At 45.7% G+C, this 14486-nt stretch overlaps 2 protein-coding genes across 2 annotated transcripts; one reads left to right on the top strand and one right to left on the bottom strand.

The window, feature by feature from the left end:
• The first annotated feature begins 223 nt into the window (after positions 1-223).
• On the top strand, positions 224-1275 carry LOC109751774 (ethylene-response factor C3-like). The gene has a single exon (XM_020310664.4). The coding sequence runs from the start codon at positions 322-324 to the stop codon at positions 943-945; it is 624 nt and encodes a 207-aa protein (XP_020166253.1). The 5' UTR covers positions 224-321; the 3' UTR covers positions 946-1275.
• A 4384-nt stretch (positions 1276-5659) lies between these two features.
• Positions 5660-9301, bottom strand: LOC109751773 (serine carboxypeptidase-like 2). The gene is made up of 13 exons (XM_020310663.4): positions 8971-9301; positions 8735-8880; positions 8180-8256; positions 7977-8099; positions 7789-7891; positions 7664-7701; positions 7190-7294; positions 6954-7025; positions 6696-6866; positions 6544-6615; positions 6213-6445; positions 6072-6117; positions 5660-5996 (listed from the first exon to the last, which is right to left on the bottom strand). The coding sequence occupies exons 1-13, from the start codon at positions 9252-9254 to the stop codon at positions 5913-5915; spliced, it is 1554 nt and encodes a 517-aa protein (XP_020166252.1). The 5' UTR covers positions 9255-9301; the 3' UTR covers positions 5660-5912.
• Positions 9302-14486: the final 5185 nt, after the last annotated feature.

Here is a 14486-nt window from a genome sequence, read left to right as displayed (position 1 = left end):
GATGGATGGACAAGTTGATCTATAGATTACAGTTGTGTCATTACAAGTCAAAGCTTGTCTGCCCCGTGTACGTAGCTGCGTTTGTTCGCTGAACGCTGGCTATATATAGAGAGATATACGGATTGTCTCGTAGACTCGACGTATATGCTGCTGGTGGTCTTAACTCTTATTATCTCCGCCTCGTTAGATTTAGCTTAATTATACATGGAGCTACCTACAGGTGATCACTCCTACCACCACGGCTACTCTATTTCTTTCTCCTCCGGTAGACCACAGTGCACACATCATCAGCGTGCTCCTCAAGCTCGAGCTCGTGCTGACATGGAGGTCGACCACCAGCGGTTGTCGTTCCTCATGGAAGCCACCTCCATCACCAGCAACGACGGGTCACCTCCCGCCTCTGCAGGAGACGCCGGCGACCACAGTGCAGGCTGCGAGTTCATGGGGACGCCTGTCGCGTGGCCGGCGTTGGAACCCCAGGGGAGCTCCAGTGGTTCACGCAGTGCGCCGGACTCGCCGCTCATCGGGGTGCGGAAGCGGCCGTGGGGCAAGTACGCCGCCGAGATCCGGGATTCCACCCGCAACGGCGCCCGTGTTTGGCTTGGCACTTTCGACACTCCGCATGCCGCCGCGCTCGCCTACGACCAGGCCGCCTTCTCCGTGCGCGGCCCGGCCGCCGTGCTCAACTTCCCTGTCAAGGTTGTGCAGGAGTCGCTGCGAGCGCTCGGCATCGGCGGGGCCGCCGCCGCGGGGGACTCGCCTGCTCTGGCGCTCAAGCGCCGGCACTGCATCCGGAAGAGAAATCCCAAGAACAAGAGGAGGACGGGCTCGGCGACGGCGGCATCGGGGGCCGACGCTGCATCGTCATTGTCAACGTGCGTGCTGGAGCTGGAGGACCTTGGAGCCGACTACCTGGAGGAGCTGCTCACCTTGTCCGATCTGTGAGCCACCGCACCACCGCTCTCATCCTATATGTATGTGATAGTCCGTCGTGGTGAACCGAGCCGACAGCTCCTGCCGTTTCTTTTCATGAGAGGGACACCGTGTCATGCAGAGGTAGCGGCGAGCTATCGCATCCGGCCGTTTTACATTGCTGCGGTGTCCACCATCGACATCCATGTTTGTAAATGATGAGAACAGTGCGTCGCTCTGTTGGTTAGCTTTGCGGGAGCACAGGCAACCATTGTTTTCAATTTCAGTTTCAACAAAATTTCAGCACCAACTGAAATCACTGAAATTCAGTGAAATTCAGTTATTTCAGTTTGCATTTCAGCCAAAAGGCCGAAATATTCATTTGAATTTAATTAAATATTTGAATTTTTCAAAAAATATTTTGAAAAACATTTGATTTCCTGTGGACTACTGAATTTGCTGAAATATTTTGACTGAAACGTAATATTTCAGTGTCCACTGAAATTAATGAATTCAGTGAATTTCAGTGAAACCTCACTGAAAGTGAAAACCATGCAGTCAACCCACCCCGGTTCGAGTCTCTCTCGGCTCTGCCGCGGGTGCTTAGAGATTTTCTTGCCCAGTCCCTGACTCCTTGTTGGTCTCGTTTTTTTATGTTTGTAAATGATGGCCCATTTATGTTGTTTACTTAAACCACGCCATGCAACATCATTCTAAGTTGCGTGTGTCTTCGGATCATTCTTGGGCGATGATGATTAATAAACTGTAATGGCTTTGCTGAATTTTTTTGTAAAGGGCTTAATCAAAGTAAATACTATATAGTTTAGAAGGACTATTTTGGGGGACTCCTTAGAATTTTGGAATCACATTAAAGAGGCTTGTGATGATGTGATATTGACTAATCAAAATGCTTCTATTAGGTGGACACGAACTAAAAGTGGTGTTTACTCTTAAGTGGTGTTATAGGCTTTTTGAAGATGGGGTTAAATACGCACACAAGTTCTTATGGAAAGTTAAGATGCCACCTAGAGTTAAAGTTTTCATGTGAATGGTTCTTAGAACCAATATTTTAACCAAGGATAATTTGGCTAGAAGAGGGTGTGCGAAGGTGTGAAATACCGTCAGATCCCTCGGTAGGGGTCCAAGCGCCGATGAAAGTCTTAGATCGGAGATCACACGAGGGTTTTACCCAAATTCGGGCTTCCGAAGAGTAATACCCAACATCCTACTTGCTTTGATTATTCATGGTGAAGTGATACCTCGTGCCACGAGTTACAATTGTGTATGATGTTGCTACCGAGAGTTTTTATCTGAGAATAGATCTTCGTGAAGGTTCCCTGGCCTCCCCTTATATAGAAGGTGGAGGCCTAAGGTGTACAAGGAGGTAGATGCAATCTCATCTGCCGCTGCCCTTGTCTTGGAGGGAAAGAAGGTCTCGGACGCCATCCCAGGGTTTCTCCTTCACCTTCGGCCTTATGGGCCCTTGGTTTGTCAAGAGGTCGGGCTCTTGTGGATGAGCCACCCACGATATATGACACCGTCAGCGTGGACTAGAGATCAGAAATGTCCCTACTGTGGAAAGGATGAATCTATTAATCACCTATTTTTGAAGTGTCTGTTTCTGAATTGCTTTGGAATATCATGAAATGTGCTTTTAACCTGCATGATATACCTGGCACACCTTTGGATCCTAAAGTTTGATAAAATTGAGAAAACCTTGGTTATGGTTTGTGTTTTTGCTATTTTCTGGACTGTTTGGAAATTGAGAAATAGTATCATATTTGATGATGACAAGGTGATTGGTCGTTGTACTCTTCTTAATCTAATTATCAAATTGTTGTATGATTGATTTTTTTTTGTAGATAAACCCAGAAAGACAAAGAAGAATGAAGGGGGCATAAGAATGGTTGAGCTGATTGCCAATGAGGTCTTTAAGGCACCGCATGGGTGGAGGTTTTGAACTAGCGGGATCATGGCTGGTAAAATGTCATTTCCCCTGCCCAGGATGTTGTTGAAGACTTCATTTGCTGCTAATACCCGTCCTGTTTTCTCATTTGCTGCTAATACCCGTCCTTTTTTATCATTTGCAGCAGTGTGAAAACTTAGGATATTAAACCTATGGTTTTATATTCAACTCCTAGAGATTTGACTTTTTTGGAATTCGGAGAATTTTATTCAACAAAAACGATCCTGGGGCAGTCAGCCATCAGCCTTGTGACCACGAAGGAAGGTGCCAAGCTCAGCCGACCTTCGGTAACCATCAGCGGAGAAGCATGCTTTGCACAGAGATGGGCCGGTTGATTGGCTGATCTGTAAACATGCTGGATTACAAAAAGATGAAAAAAATGCAGCTAGTTCTCCAATTTCATGAAGGATCGGTGCCACAACCGACAAGGAGTTGCGACGAGAATTCCATTGATTGACAAGTTCTTGACAATCTCTCTCCAATATCACATGTGGAAAGCCTCGGAGTTGAGCAAAGATCACGCCTTCTCGCAGAGCCAACGCCTCAATGATGAACGGGTCTATTACTCCTTCTAGAGGTTTGTTCAATGCTCCAAGAGAGGAGGACAGCGACCTTGCCACTCACCAACGCCAGCTTTGATTGCATCAAAGTTTAGAGCGGCATCCGTGTTGATTTTAACACACCCTTTTGTTGGAGGGTGCCATCCATACCTTGGTAAAAAAATTGCATGCTGATCAGGGATGTCAAGCAGTGCTAAATCCTCTCTAATGCGCCTAACCTAGAACACTGGATCAATCTGCTGCTCATCGTGTGTCAAGTGATTTCTGGAGAGCCAGATCGCCCACATAATGGTGATCAACTTCGCAAGCTCAGCATCATTGAACCAGTCCTCACATAGGATATCACGAGACCAAGTAACAGCATAGAGTCGAGGCATCCGTACGTCCAACAACTAACATATGCTTCAGCCCAGAATCTCTTGGCATGTGAGCAATGCAATAGTGCATGCATCAAGTCCTCCTCCATAGCAAAACACACCCGGCAAGTGTTGGATTCTTTTATGTGGCAGTGTTGTAAAGAACATTCATCAGGTAAAATGCCTCTCACAACCCGCCGCCAAAATACCCTCACTTTAGGCATCACCATGAGATGTATTGGTATGCTGGGGTAGTGGTCATCTGATGGCTTATCCCCTTGTAGTCTTTGGTAGCTTGTGTGAAGTCTTCTCATCATGCCTCCTTAATTAGGTCATGCGTCATTGTTATATTTTATGTTAGTTCTGGTAGATTAACAAACAATGTGGTTTCAATTAATGGAAATCGGAGAGGGCCTCTCTTTATTTAAAAAAAATCAAAACAACATGTTGGAATCATTAGTACATTTTTAATAGATTTAATCCAGATTATTATCATGAAAATTGTGCTAGCAATATTAATCACGAGTTGTAGCTAGTCATGCAAGTACGACACACAACATATAGCTAACACATCTATGAAATTTACATGCATAACAAAGTGCATGAACTGATAAGGGAATGATCAGAACAACTGCCCATCGAAATGACTGTGGTGGCATAGTTGTTGCAGGTGTCAGCCATGGTGATGAAGCTGGCATAGTTAAGGTAGTATAAGTACTTAACGATCGCGTGGAGATATTAACCTTGGCGTACGTGTTGCTACCGAACGTGCCGGCCATGTACGAGATGCAGTTCGGCGTGCCGATGAGCTGCGCCATCCTGAACAACATCAACATGCGCCTCGACACGCGCACAGTGTCCGTCCTCCTCCACCACTCCTGCTCGAAGCTCGTTTTCAACTTAAAACACAGTTTTTCAGTAATGCTCGCTCTCCATCATTTTTTCTTCTTTGGACCTCTTTCAACTCAAGATCCAAGATCCAGTTTCTTCATGGAGTATAACAAGTTTAGCTCATCTAAAATTGCACAGTCAACCTCCCTAAATATATCATTCCGCAAAATATTGTACTTGCCGTTGGAAAAAGTCAACCAGCACACATGTTAGTCAAGATTCTCAACGGATATGAGATTATCTTATTAGATGGGTAATACATCACGTTAACCAACTCAAAATTCTACTCTTTAAAGTAGAGAATTGTAATTATTATTTTCTTTCTAATAGACTTTAGATTAGTCATGTACTATATTCTATTGATATAATATCTCAAATAGTGTACATTTACGTATTACATTTGGCAAAATTAACTACATAATAATGTGGCTAACATTAATAATGACAAAAATACTTGTAGAAAATTAAGATAATATTTTAATGGGAAGTGAAGCCGATTGTTTTTCATTTTAAAGCACTACACCTCAAAATTTTGGTAAAACTAAATTTCCCTCTAAATTATGAAAGAAAGAAAAATCACATGACTTAAAATTATTTTGTCTTAATAGTGATATCTAGGTATATGTATATGGTCGTGTCTATGTATCCTTAGTTATCTTTGTCGAGATATCCTTTTTTTGCTATAACTTTGTCGAGATATCTAGAGTGCACATTTACTAGATACTTATTTGTGAAATACTTTCGGTGATTGTACGAGAGACAGGACTTAGACGAATTTACCTCACCAAGGATAAATTATTGATGACTCGTTGTCCCCATAATGAGCGCGGGGTGAGAGGAATATTATTATTAATGCAATGATATGTTTTATTACTTAATACATGTGGGATGCAAATGGATTACGGTCGTTGGATGGAGTCTTATCTACGGAGGCAGATAGATATCGGTTGATCTATAGTTTTTTGTTTGTACTGCTATATAATATCATCATAAAGGGGGTGTACCGAAGCACACCCACCAACCTTTTTCTGCTTTTTTTTCTTTCCACCAGCAAACATTCCCTCATTTTGTTATTTTTCCATACATTGATACATTGAACAGAACAATAATTTGCATCTGCGAATCAAGCTTTAACAACTATTGCTATAGCTCCAAGGCACAACTAACACAATGCAATTACAGTGTGATGGACATAGCAACCACCACCGGATGCTGCAATGTACACCATCAAAGAGGCTCACCAGAAAGCCACCTTCCAAACATAGCAAGGCATTGCTTTGGCATGTACTCCGGAGCAGTATGTCCACCGCCCTATTTCGCAAACAAAAATATTACTATTATACATTTATTATTTGCTGTAGCAAAGAGAACACATCGAGGGCCTACCTTGACAGTTGCGAAGGTAAGGTTATTCGAGTAAGACCTTGTATATCTGCACATGAGGAAAAACCGCTTGTGAGCAACCATCAGAACAAATCTCGTCCTATTCAGTTGCAACACCCATATGACGGACAAATCAGTCCTCACCCTGCAACTTGTGCATCGACATACCACGGTCTCCACTCATCCACAACGGAGAAGTTGAGAGACTTGATCCAGGCCTGCGTGCCGATGGAAGGTACAATCATGTCATGATCGCCGCTGTAGATCAGGCTCCTGTAGCCTCTGGTGGTCACATCCAGATGGTGCTCCACCGAACTGAAAATATCGTTGGTGTACCGTATATCGAAGTTGCATCTTAGCCATGAAGGAACCGTTCCCTGCAATGTATTTAGAATATGATGATCATCCACACCAAACATGCATAAAGCAGCAACTGAGTGTCCAACACAGACAGCTTCATTCAGTCGTCAATTACCTTGTGGATACCAAGAGCCTCTCTGACAGTGTCATTGTTTGCCCATGTCATGGACATCGCATATTCCGCCGTCTGCAATGAAATATGAAGTACTCTCAGATAAGAAAACATTGTGCTGCAAATTTGGAAGCACTGTTTGATTTGTTACTAACTCTACACTCTGTAGAAATCTCAGACAGCTGAAGCCCAGCCCTGGCAGTGTAGTCCTCCTGCAGCTGGAGCATCTCTCGTGCGCTTGAATTCAGTTTCAGATTGCATGGACGCGGGCTCGCGAAAGCGCACAGGGGCTCCAGGATGTGGTTTGGGCATATGTCCTTGACACACTTGACAAAAATACAACTTGGCTGATACTGACTCACTAAATGGCAGAAATGAAAGGCAAAACTTCGCTTTGCAAAAGAATTGGATACCTCGTCGATGGCAGCGTGACTTTCTGTGCACTCCTGGCTGAATTCCCATGCACTGCAGCTCTCCTTGTACGCCTGGAAATAATCAAGACACGAAATAGTAATAAAGTAAACTGCAAAGACAAACATAAAGGTACAACCTTTTTGCGGTAGATTTTCTATAAAAAAACTGACTTAATAGATGAGGGGTCACGCATGGATGCAAGTAGCAAGTTCTCTTTCAAAAAAAAAGATGGTACCTGGTACATTTCGTCAGATATGAGACCTTTTCCGTGTGCAAATGGAATTTTAGCTGGATTATCATAGTACCAATAAGCTGTGACTGGATTCCCCACAAGGTAGCCCTGGTCATAATATGCCAAATTAGCAGGGAAGAAAGAAACTAATCAAACTTTTTTTTAGGGAACTACGGTGCGCAAATGCCGCCAGAACCATTGCCAATTTGAGAGGAAAAAAGTTCAAACTAATCTAACTTTGTTTTGAGGAAACTACGGCTGGCAATTGCTGGCCTGAGCCATTTCAAAATTGAGACGAAAATAGTTCAAAATAGTATAGCTTTTTTAGGAACTACAGTGGGCAAATGCCGGCCTGGACCATCTCCAAATTGAGAGAAAAAGTTCAAACTAATCCAAATTTGAAAATTGTGTACTACAGGCGGGCCAGAAAAAAAACCATATACATAACATGGTAGTTGCACTCTATTGGCTTCAAACCTTTAGACTGAGAGCTGATCCGCTGCCATCTTCTATCCCTAGGAGAAGTTATACATCCAGTTGTTCAGACAAGAAAATGAAATATGTATGGAGGTGAGAAGAACTTGTGCATGTATAAAAGTTACCTTTAGCTATTCCAAGGGTGATGCCTGGCACAGTAATACCACAGTAGGAATCACCGGCAACGTAAAAAGGATTCGACAAGAACTCTGGGTGCTCATCAAACCACTGCAACACGTACATGCAAGAACAATAAGCATTTGCAATTAATTAGTACTAGTGGTGGTTGGGTGATTTGAGGAGGAAGTGGGACCTTTCTGATGAAGATGACAATTTGGGTGACGACTTGGGTATCGCTTGATTTGTATCCTTGCTCTGTTTTGGAGTATGAGAAGCCGGTTCCAACGGGGGAATCGATGAAGATGATATTGCTCACCTGGGGGACAGAGGGATCCATGTTCGACTCAGAATCATGAAAATGGTAAGAATGAAAAAGGATCTGAGATTGAAACCTGCCTTGGTCCATGAGTCTGGTTTGTAGAGCAACTTAGGAAAGCCGTTGACGTCGGTGCGACGGTCGAAACTCAGAGGGCCTGCACGTACTTGATTGTTGAGACCTTAATATATTAAAGGTGTATGCATGTTTTGCGCAATTTTTGGCTAGTGCTACATGAGTACATTGTCTTTGCAAAATGTTCAACTCTCCATCAAAAAGTAGTACAAGTAGATTTGCTTCGAGACATGTAGAAGATAGTGCATACCCAGTGCTCCCATCACTCAAATGCTCCCATGCTACCATCTTCCAAAAGAAAATTATTTTTGAAACATTCAAATTTAGTTTTTAGAAATTTGGAGCATGGGAGCATTTAAAGTGCGGGAGCACGTGATATTTTCCGCGCAGAAGGCATGCGGACAAAGCCACACCGAGTAGTAGTAGTTGCAGTTGTCGTGGATACATAGGAAAGTTTGATTGAGATATATACAGATGCACGGTCCCAAAAAATGGAAGAGAAAAAGAAGACGCATGGAGACGAGCAGATGGTTCTGGAGCTGAAGAGTTCGGTTACCTACCGATCTCATAGACAAGGCCGGAGAAGGCGGAGCACCCTGGCCCACCAGTCAGCCAGATCATGACGGGGTCCTGCGCCGGGTCCCTCTCCGACCGGATGAAGTAGTAGAAGAGGCGGACGCCATTGCTCTCGTCCACCTCGACATACCTGCGACGTGATGCGATACATGCAAGTCACACGAGAGATAAATCAATCACTTTGTCAAGTGGAGAAAGCCAGAGGTAAGGTAGTACGTACCCCGTTTGGAGCTGGAAGGGGAGGGGGCCGTCGAAGCCAGGGAGGTGGGTGATAATCTTGCTCTGCTGCTGAGGGGAGCTGAAGCTGGAGCTGGAGGAAGAGGACGACGACGACAAGGAAGCGGCAGAGGGTAGAAGAACGATGAGGAAGAGGCAGACGGAGGCAACGAGGGCGCTGCGTCTGTCGTCTCGTCTCCTCCTCCTCGTCGTCATCGTGAATATCCTTACTGTCGTCTCTCCCTCTCGCGCGTGCTTTGTAGTATCCTTCCGCGGCTGCCTCGCCATTTGTATCTAGTCCCGCGGAGGCTTCGCAGACTCACAAGGGAAACGGAAGGAAGAAGAAAGAACAAGAAACTAGACGAAGATAAAGAAAGAACCAAAATGCTACACCTACCTACAACAATTGCCTACGGGCCTCTCCAACCTCAGCTGCCTGATTTTTACTGGGTGGGCCCCTTTCCCTTCCTTTTCCTATCAATTCCTGCCACATCAGCTTAAACGGTAAGTAAGAACTGCCCGTAGACGTAGCTTTGCTCGAGAGGGACGGACGTACATGCTGATGGCCGGGATTTCTACAGCTGGTTTACGTATGATCGATGATGTTTTTTCAAACATACGGGCGGGCGGTCAAGAGTTGTGTTAATCGTACAAAAGTTGATACCGATACCGTCTTGTGAAATTTAGTCTAGATTCATCGTGAAGTACTTTATATGATCTGTACCTAGCTAGTTCCCAGATTATCGTATTTTTATCGAAATAAATTTCGAAACCTCGTGTATGCTATTTTTATTCTTAGCTAATACTCCCTCCATTCCAATAAATAAGGTGTGCATGCATTTCAAAATTAAACATTGACCATAAATTAGGCTAACTAAGGGTGGTTAATTATATGTGAAAGAGATTATACGTACCATTGAATTTGTATTCGAAAGAAGTTATTAATGATAGTGAATCAACATGTGGTTGAATGGTTAGAGGGACAGTGGTATCTTTAGCCCACCGGGGTTCACGTCCTAGACTTACATTGGTTCTCGCATTCTCCTGAATTTATTTCAGGCTTTCAATGATGTTTGTTCCCCTTGATTGTGAGGCCTTTATGGCAACTTCATAAAATCTCAAAATGTTAATGCCGGCTCAGTCTCTCGGAGGTACTCATAGGGATAGGGTGTACTTGCGTGCATTCATAGAGGTGAGTGTATGTGAGCGATTTTGATTGTACTTCGTTGAAAAAAGCTTATGCGTAACGTTGGATTTGTATTCTATAGAAGTTACTAATGATGTGATTTTTAAGTCACATAAAATATGTACTATTAAGAGGACAGGCCTAGCGCAGTGGTGAAGTCCTCCCCACTTGTGCCAAAAGGTCCTGGGTTCAAACCAGCCTCTCTGCATTACACTTTGCAGGGGTAAGACTAGGTTCTTAATCCCTCCCCAGACCCCACTTTGTGTGGGAGCTTCTATGCACTGAGTCTGTCATTTATAAAATATGTACTATTAATCTAATTTATGGTAAAAGTTGAATTTTGAAATTCTTCATGCCTTGAAGAGAAGAAATAAGAGTAAAAGTCCATATTAGAATGTACTCCCTCTCTAAAGAAATATAAGAGCTGTCTATCTATTATATAATACTAGAAGTACGTACAGTACCGATCAAAATAGAATAATAGCTAGAAATCCTACATTAATTAGGAATATTTAACCATTAATCTGATGGTCCATTAAAAATAGCCATTAGTTTTATGTAATCATCCTACATCTCTCATCCCCACGTCCTTCAAATTTCACGTACTCAACATCTACCCGGTTGTCAAAGTAGAATTGGGCAGATCACCCGATAGGGTATCCCGACTAGGTGAATAAATTGAAGGGGAAACAAGAGACCGGAATATCATACTCCTGCTCGTGTTTCTACTGCAATAGGGTGTACAAAGTATAAGGTACAATCAAGGGATTGATCTCAATGTAAGACCGACTAGCTTGGCCCCGGCTTATATAAGATACTGGAACCCCTAGGGTTACATGGTTCTAGTGGGCTACGTTGGTGGAGGGGAGTCCGCCACGGATCCAGCTTCCTTGTCTTGTACAACAAGGCTTCCAAAATTGTCCTACAGAGCCCATGGGTGGCATGATGGCCAGGGCTGAAACCAACCTAAGGGTCCTCGGAGCGGCCTACTTGGGTCGACTACCAGCATGGTGAGGCACCTCTGGGCCGTAACACCGTCAGTAAACCCCTGAAACGGTCTTCGAGCTTGGTTGCTTCCTGGTTGATATCGATCTTGAACGTCATCTTCATCTGCTCAACGAGGTAAAAATTGGTTCTTCAAAGCTCTCCTGAAAGTGAAGTCCTGCCACCGACCTGATACAGCCACCATGTTCCCTGAAGTCGGCCCACCTGTCGAGAGAAAGGCTTCGTTCGGTCTTGAATTATTGATGAACTAAGTCTATTGTAGTGGAAGGCCTTCCCGCCAAGACGGCCTCCATGGCCCAAAATTCCCACGCAGCACTTCATGAATCTTAATCGAACCAATCATGGCCGCACCGCACCGGACCAGATGCTTCTCTAGTCGGTCGAGCCGGACATATGGTCATGATGACCGTTGGTCAAGGTGACGTGCGTCAGTGGATTGAGGCCCCACCTGTGCCACGTTTAATCAATTCAGGCAGGCGTGCGCCTCTTAACAGCATATTCTCGATTCTCGCATGCCTTTAACAATGTTAGTGGGAAACCAAAGGGATTTGCTGCCGCGTGGCAGAAATTTGTTGTCGTCATTCCACCTCCCATCTAGGATACTTGAGGATATGCCAAGGGGAACGACACTTCTTCTCATTTTCCCTCGCGCAGTCATCTTCTTCCTCTCGCCCTTTGCTTCCATTGTTGCTGCTCCACCACATGCTCCGCGCATCGATCGTCATGGGCCCCAAACCAGCCCAGCCTCATCCGATGAAGGGAGGCAAGGCCCCCGGCGCAGGGAAGAGCGGCAAGGCTAGGCCAAGGACCCCTTCGCTGACCAAGGGCAAGTGGATACCTTCCAACGCCGCGGAGCCTGCACTGCAGCATTGTGTAGACTGGTTATCTTCCGCAACCGGGTACCATGATTCCTCGTTCACCAAGGACGACGTCCTCACCGCAAATACCATGCCTAAGCCCGCGGAGATATGAGCGACTCATCCCCTTTCTCCTCCATGGACTGATTTATACGATTCATTCAAAAAAATCCCGGCCTCCTCCATTTTTACAGCCTCCAGTTGCATCATCTCACCCCAACTCTATCCTGCACATCACTTGTTTCATCACACTTTGTGGGTGTTTCCTGGGCATTGAGCCTTACTTTGGCCTTTGGATAAAATACTTCCAAGTCAAACTCTAAAATAATGTGAATGAAACTTGTGAGTGTGGAGGGATTTCCATCTACAAGAAGTTTGGATCTGAGAACCTAGACAGTTGTTGGGGAACGTTGCATGAAAAACAAAAAAAAATCTACGCACACGCAAGATCTATCCATGGAGATGCATAGCTACGAGACGGGAGAGCATCTACATACCCTTGTAGATCGCTAAGCGGAAGCGTTTATCAACGCGGTTGGTGTAGTCGTACACCTTCACGATCCGTCCCGATCAAGTACCGAACGTACGGCACCTCCGTGTTCAGCACACGTTCAGCTCGATGACGTCCTCGCCTTCTCAATCCAGCAAGAGAGGCGAAGTAGTAGATGAGTTCCGGCAGCACGACGGCGTGGTGACGGTGGTGGTGAAACTATCCGCGGGGCTTCGCCAAGCACAACGGACGTGGACAGAGGAGGAACTAGAGGGAGAGGGGGCGTCGGCACACGGCTTGGTGAATCGTGGTGTCCCCCAGGGGCTAGCCCTGCTCCTCTATTTATATGTTGAGCCCTCGGGTCGTTTCTTGAGAGAAAGAGCCTCATCAAAGTTGGTTTGGAACGCAAGGAAGAGTCCTTCTCGGTTTCTAGTACCAGACGCCGCTGTCCTCGGTGTCTGGCCTAGACGCCATGGGCCTCGGCGTCTGGCATAGAGCCAGACGCCAAGGTCCCTGGGGTCTGGTCCCTAACCTCCGCAAAACTTCCTTTTGCATCGACCTAAAGCCCCGTGGGCCTTACCCCTTGGCTCAACCATATCATCCTATATATCAATCTTTACCTCTATACCGTTCTAGAGCTCCTTGTCATGTCTGTGATCTCATCCGGGATTCTGAACAACATTTGATCACCAACATACATAACTCATATAATATTATATCATCAACGAACGTTAAGCGTGCGGATGTTGGGGAACGTAGTAATTTCAAAAAAAATCCTACGCACACGCAAGATCATGGTGATGCATAGCAACGAGAGGGGAGAGTGTTGTCTACGTACCCTCGTAGACCGAAAGCGGAAGCGTTAGCACAACGCGGTTGATGTAGTCGTACGTCTTCACGATCCGACCGATCAAGTACCGAACGCACGGCACCTCCGAGTTCAGCACACGTTCAGCCCGATGACGTCCCTCGAACTCCGATCCAGCCGACTGTTGAGGGAGAGTTTCATCAGCACGACGGCGTGGTGACGATGATGATGTTCTACCGACGCAGGGCTTCGCCTAAGCACCGCTACAGTATTATCGAGGTGGACTATGGTGGAGGGGGCACCGCACACGGCTAAAAGATCAAGCGATCAATTGTTGTGTCTCTAGGCTGCCCCCTGCCCCCGTATATAAAGGAGCAAGGGGGAGGTGCGGCCGGCCAGGAGGAGGCGCGCCAGGAGGAGTCCTACTCCCACCGGGAGTAGGACTCCCTCCCTTCCTTGTTGGACTAGGAGAGGAGAGGGAAGGAGAGAGGGGGAAAGGAAAGGGGGGGCGCCGCCCCCCCCCCCCCCTCCTTGTCCAATTCGGACTTGGGGGGAGGGGCACGCGGCTGCCCCTTGGCCTCCTCTCCTCTTCCACCAATTGGGCCCATGAGGCCCAATAGCCTCCGGGGGGTTCCGGTAACCCCCCGGTACTCCGGTATATATCCGATAACCCCCGGAACCATTCCGGTGTCCGAATATAGTCATCCAATATATCAATCTTCATGTCTCGACCATTTCGAGACTCCTCGTCATGTTCGTGATCACATCCGGGACTCCGAACAACCTTCGGTACATCAAAACATATAAACTCATAATATAACTGTCATCGAAACGTTAAGCGTGCGGACCCTACGGGTTCGAGAACTATGTAGACATGACCGAGACACGTCTCCGGTCAATAACCAATAGCGGAACCTGGATGCTCATATTGGCTCCCACATATTCTACGAAGATCTTTATCGGTCAGACCGCATAACAACATACGTTGTTCCCTTTGTCATCGGTATGTTACTTGCCCGAGATTCGATCGTCGGTATCTCAATACCTAGTTCAATCTCGTTACCGGCAAGTCTCTTTACTCGTTCCGTAATACATCATCCCACAACTAACTCATTAGTTGCAATGCTTGCAAGGCTTAAGTGATGTGCATTACCGAGAGGGCCCAGAGATACCT

Source organism: Aegilops tauschii, chromosome 5 (assembly GCF_002575655.3).
Source record: "Aegilops tauschii subsp. strangulata cultivar AL8/78 chromosome 5, Aet v6.0, whole genome shotgun sequence".
Taxonomy (NCBI): Eukaryota; Viridiplantae; Streptophyta; class Magnoliopsida; order Poales; family Poaceae; genus Aegilops; species Aegilops tauschii.
The sequence above is the reverse complement of the archived record's forward strand: the minus strand, read 5'-3'. Positions and strand labels throughout refer to the sequence as shown.

Coding starts and splice junctions, on each gene's coding strand:
- LOC109751774 (XM_020310664.4), top strand. CDS start 322: ATGGAGGTCGACCACCAGCGGTTGTCGTTCCTCATGGAAGCCACCTCC.
- LOC109751773 (XM_020310663.4), bottom strand. CDS start 9,254: ATGGCGAGGCAGCCGCGGAAGGATACTACAAAGCACGCGCGAGAGGGA. Junction 6,867..6,953: donor GTCACGCTGCCATCGACGAG/GTATCCAATTCT, acceptor ATTTTTGTCAAG/TGTGTCAAGGACATATGCCC. Junction 6,446..6,543: donor AGGCTCTTGGTATCCACAAG/GTAATTGACGAC, acceptor AATACATTGCAG/GGAACGGTTCCTTCATGGCT.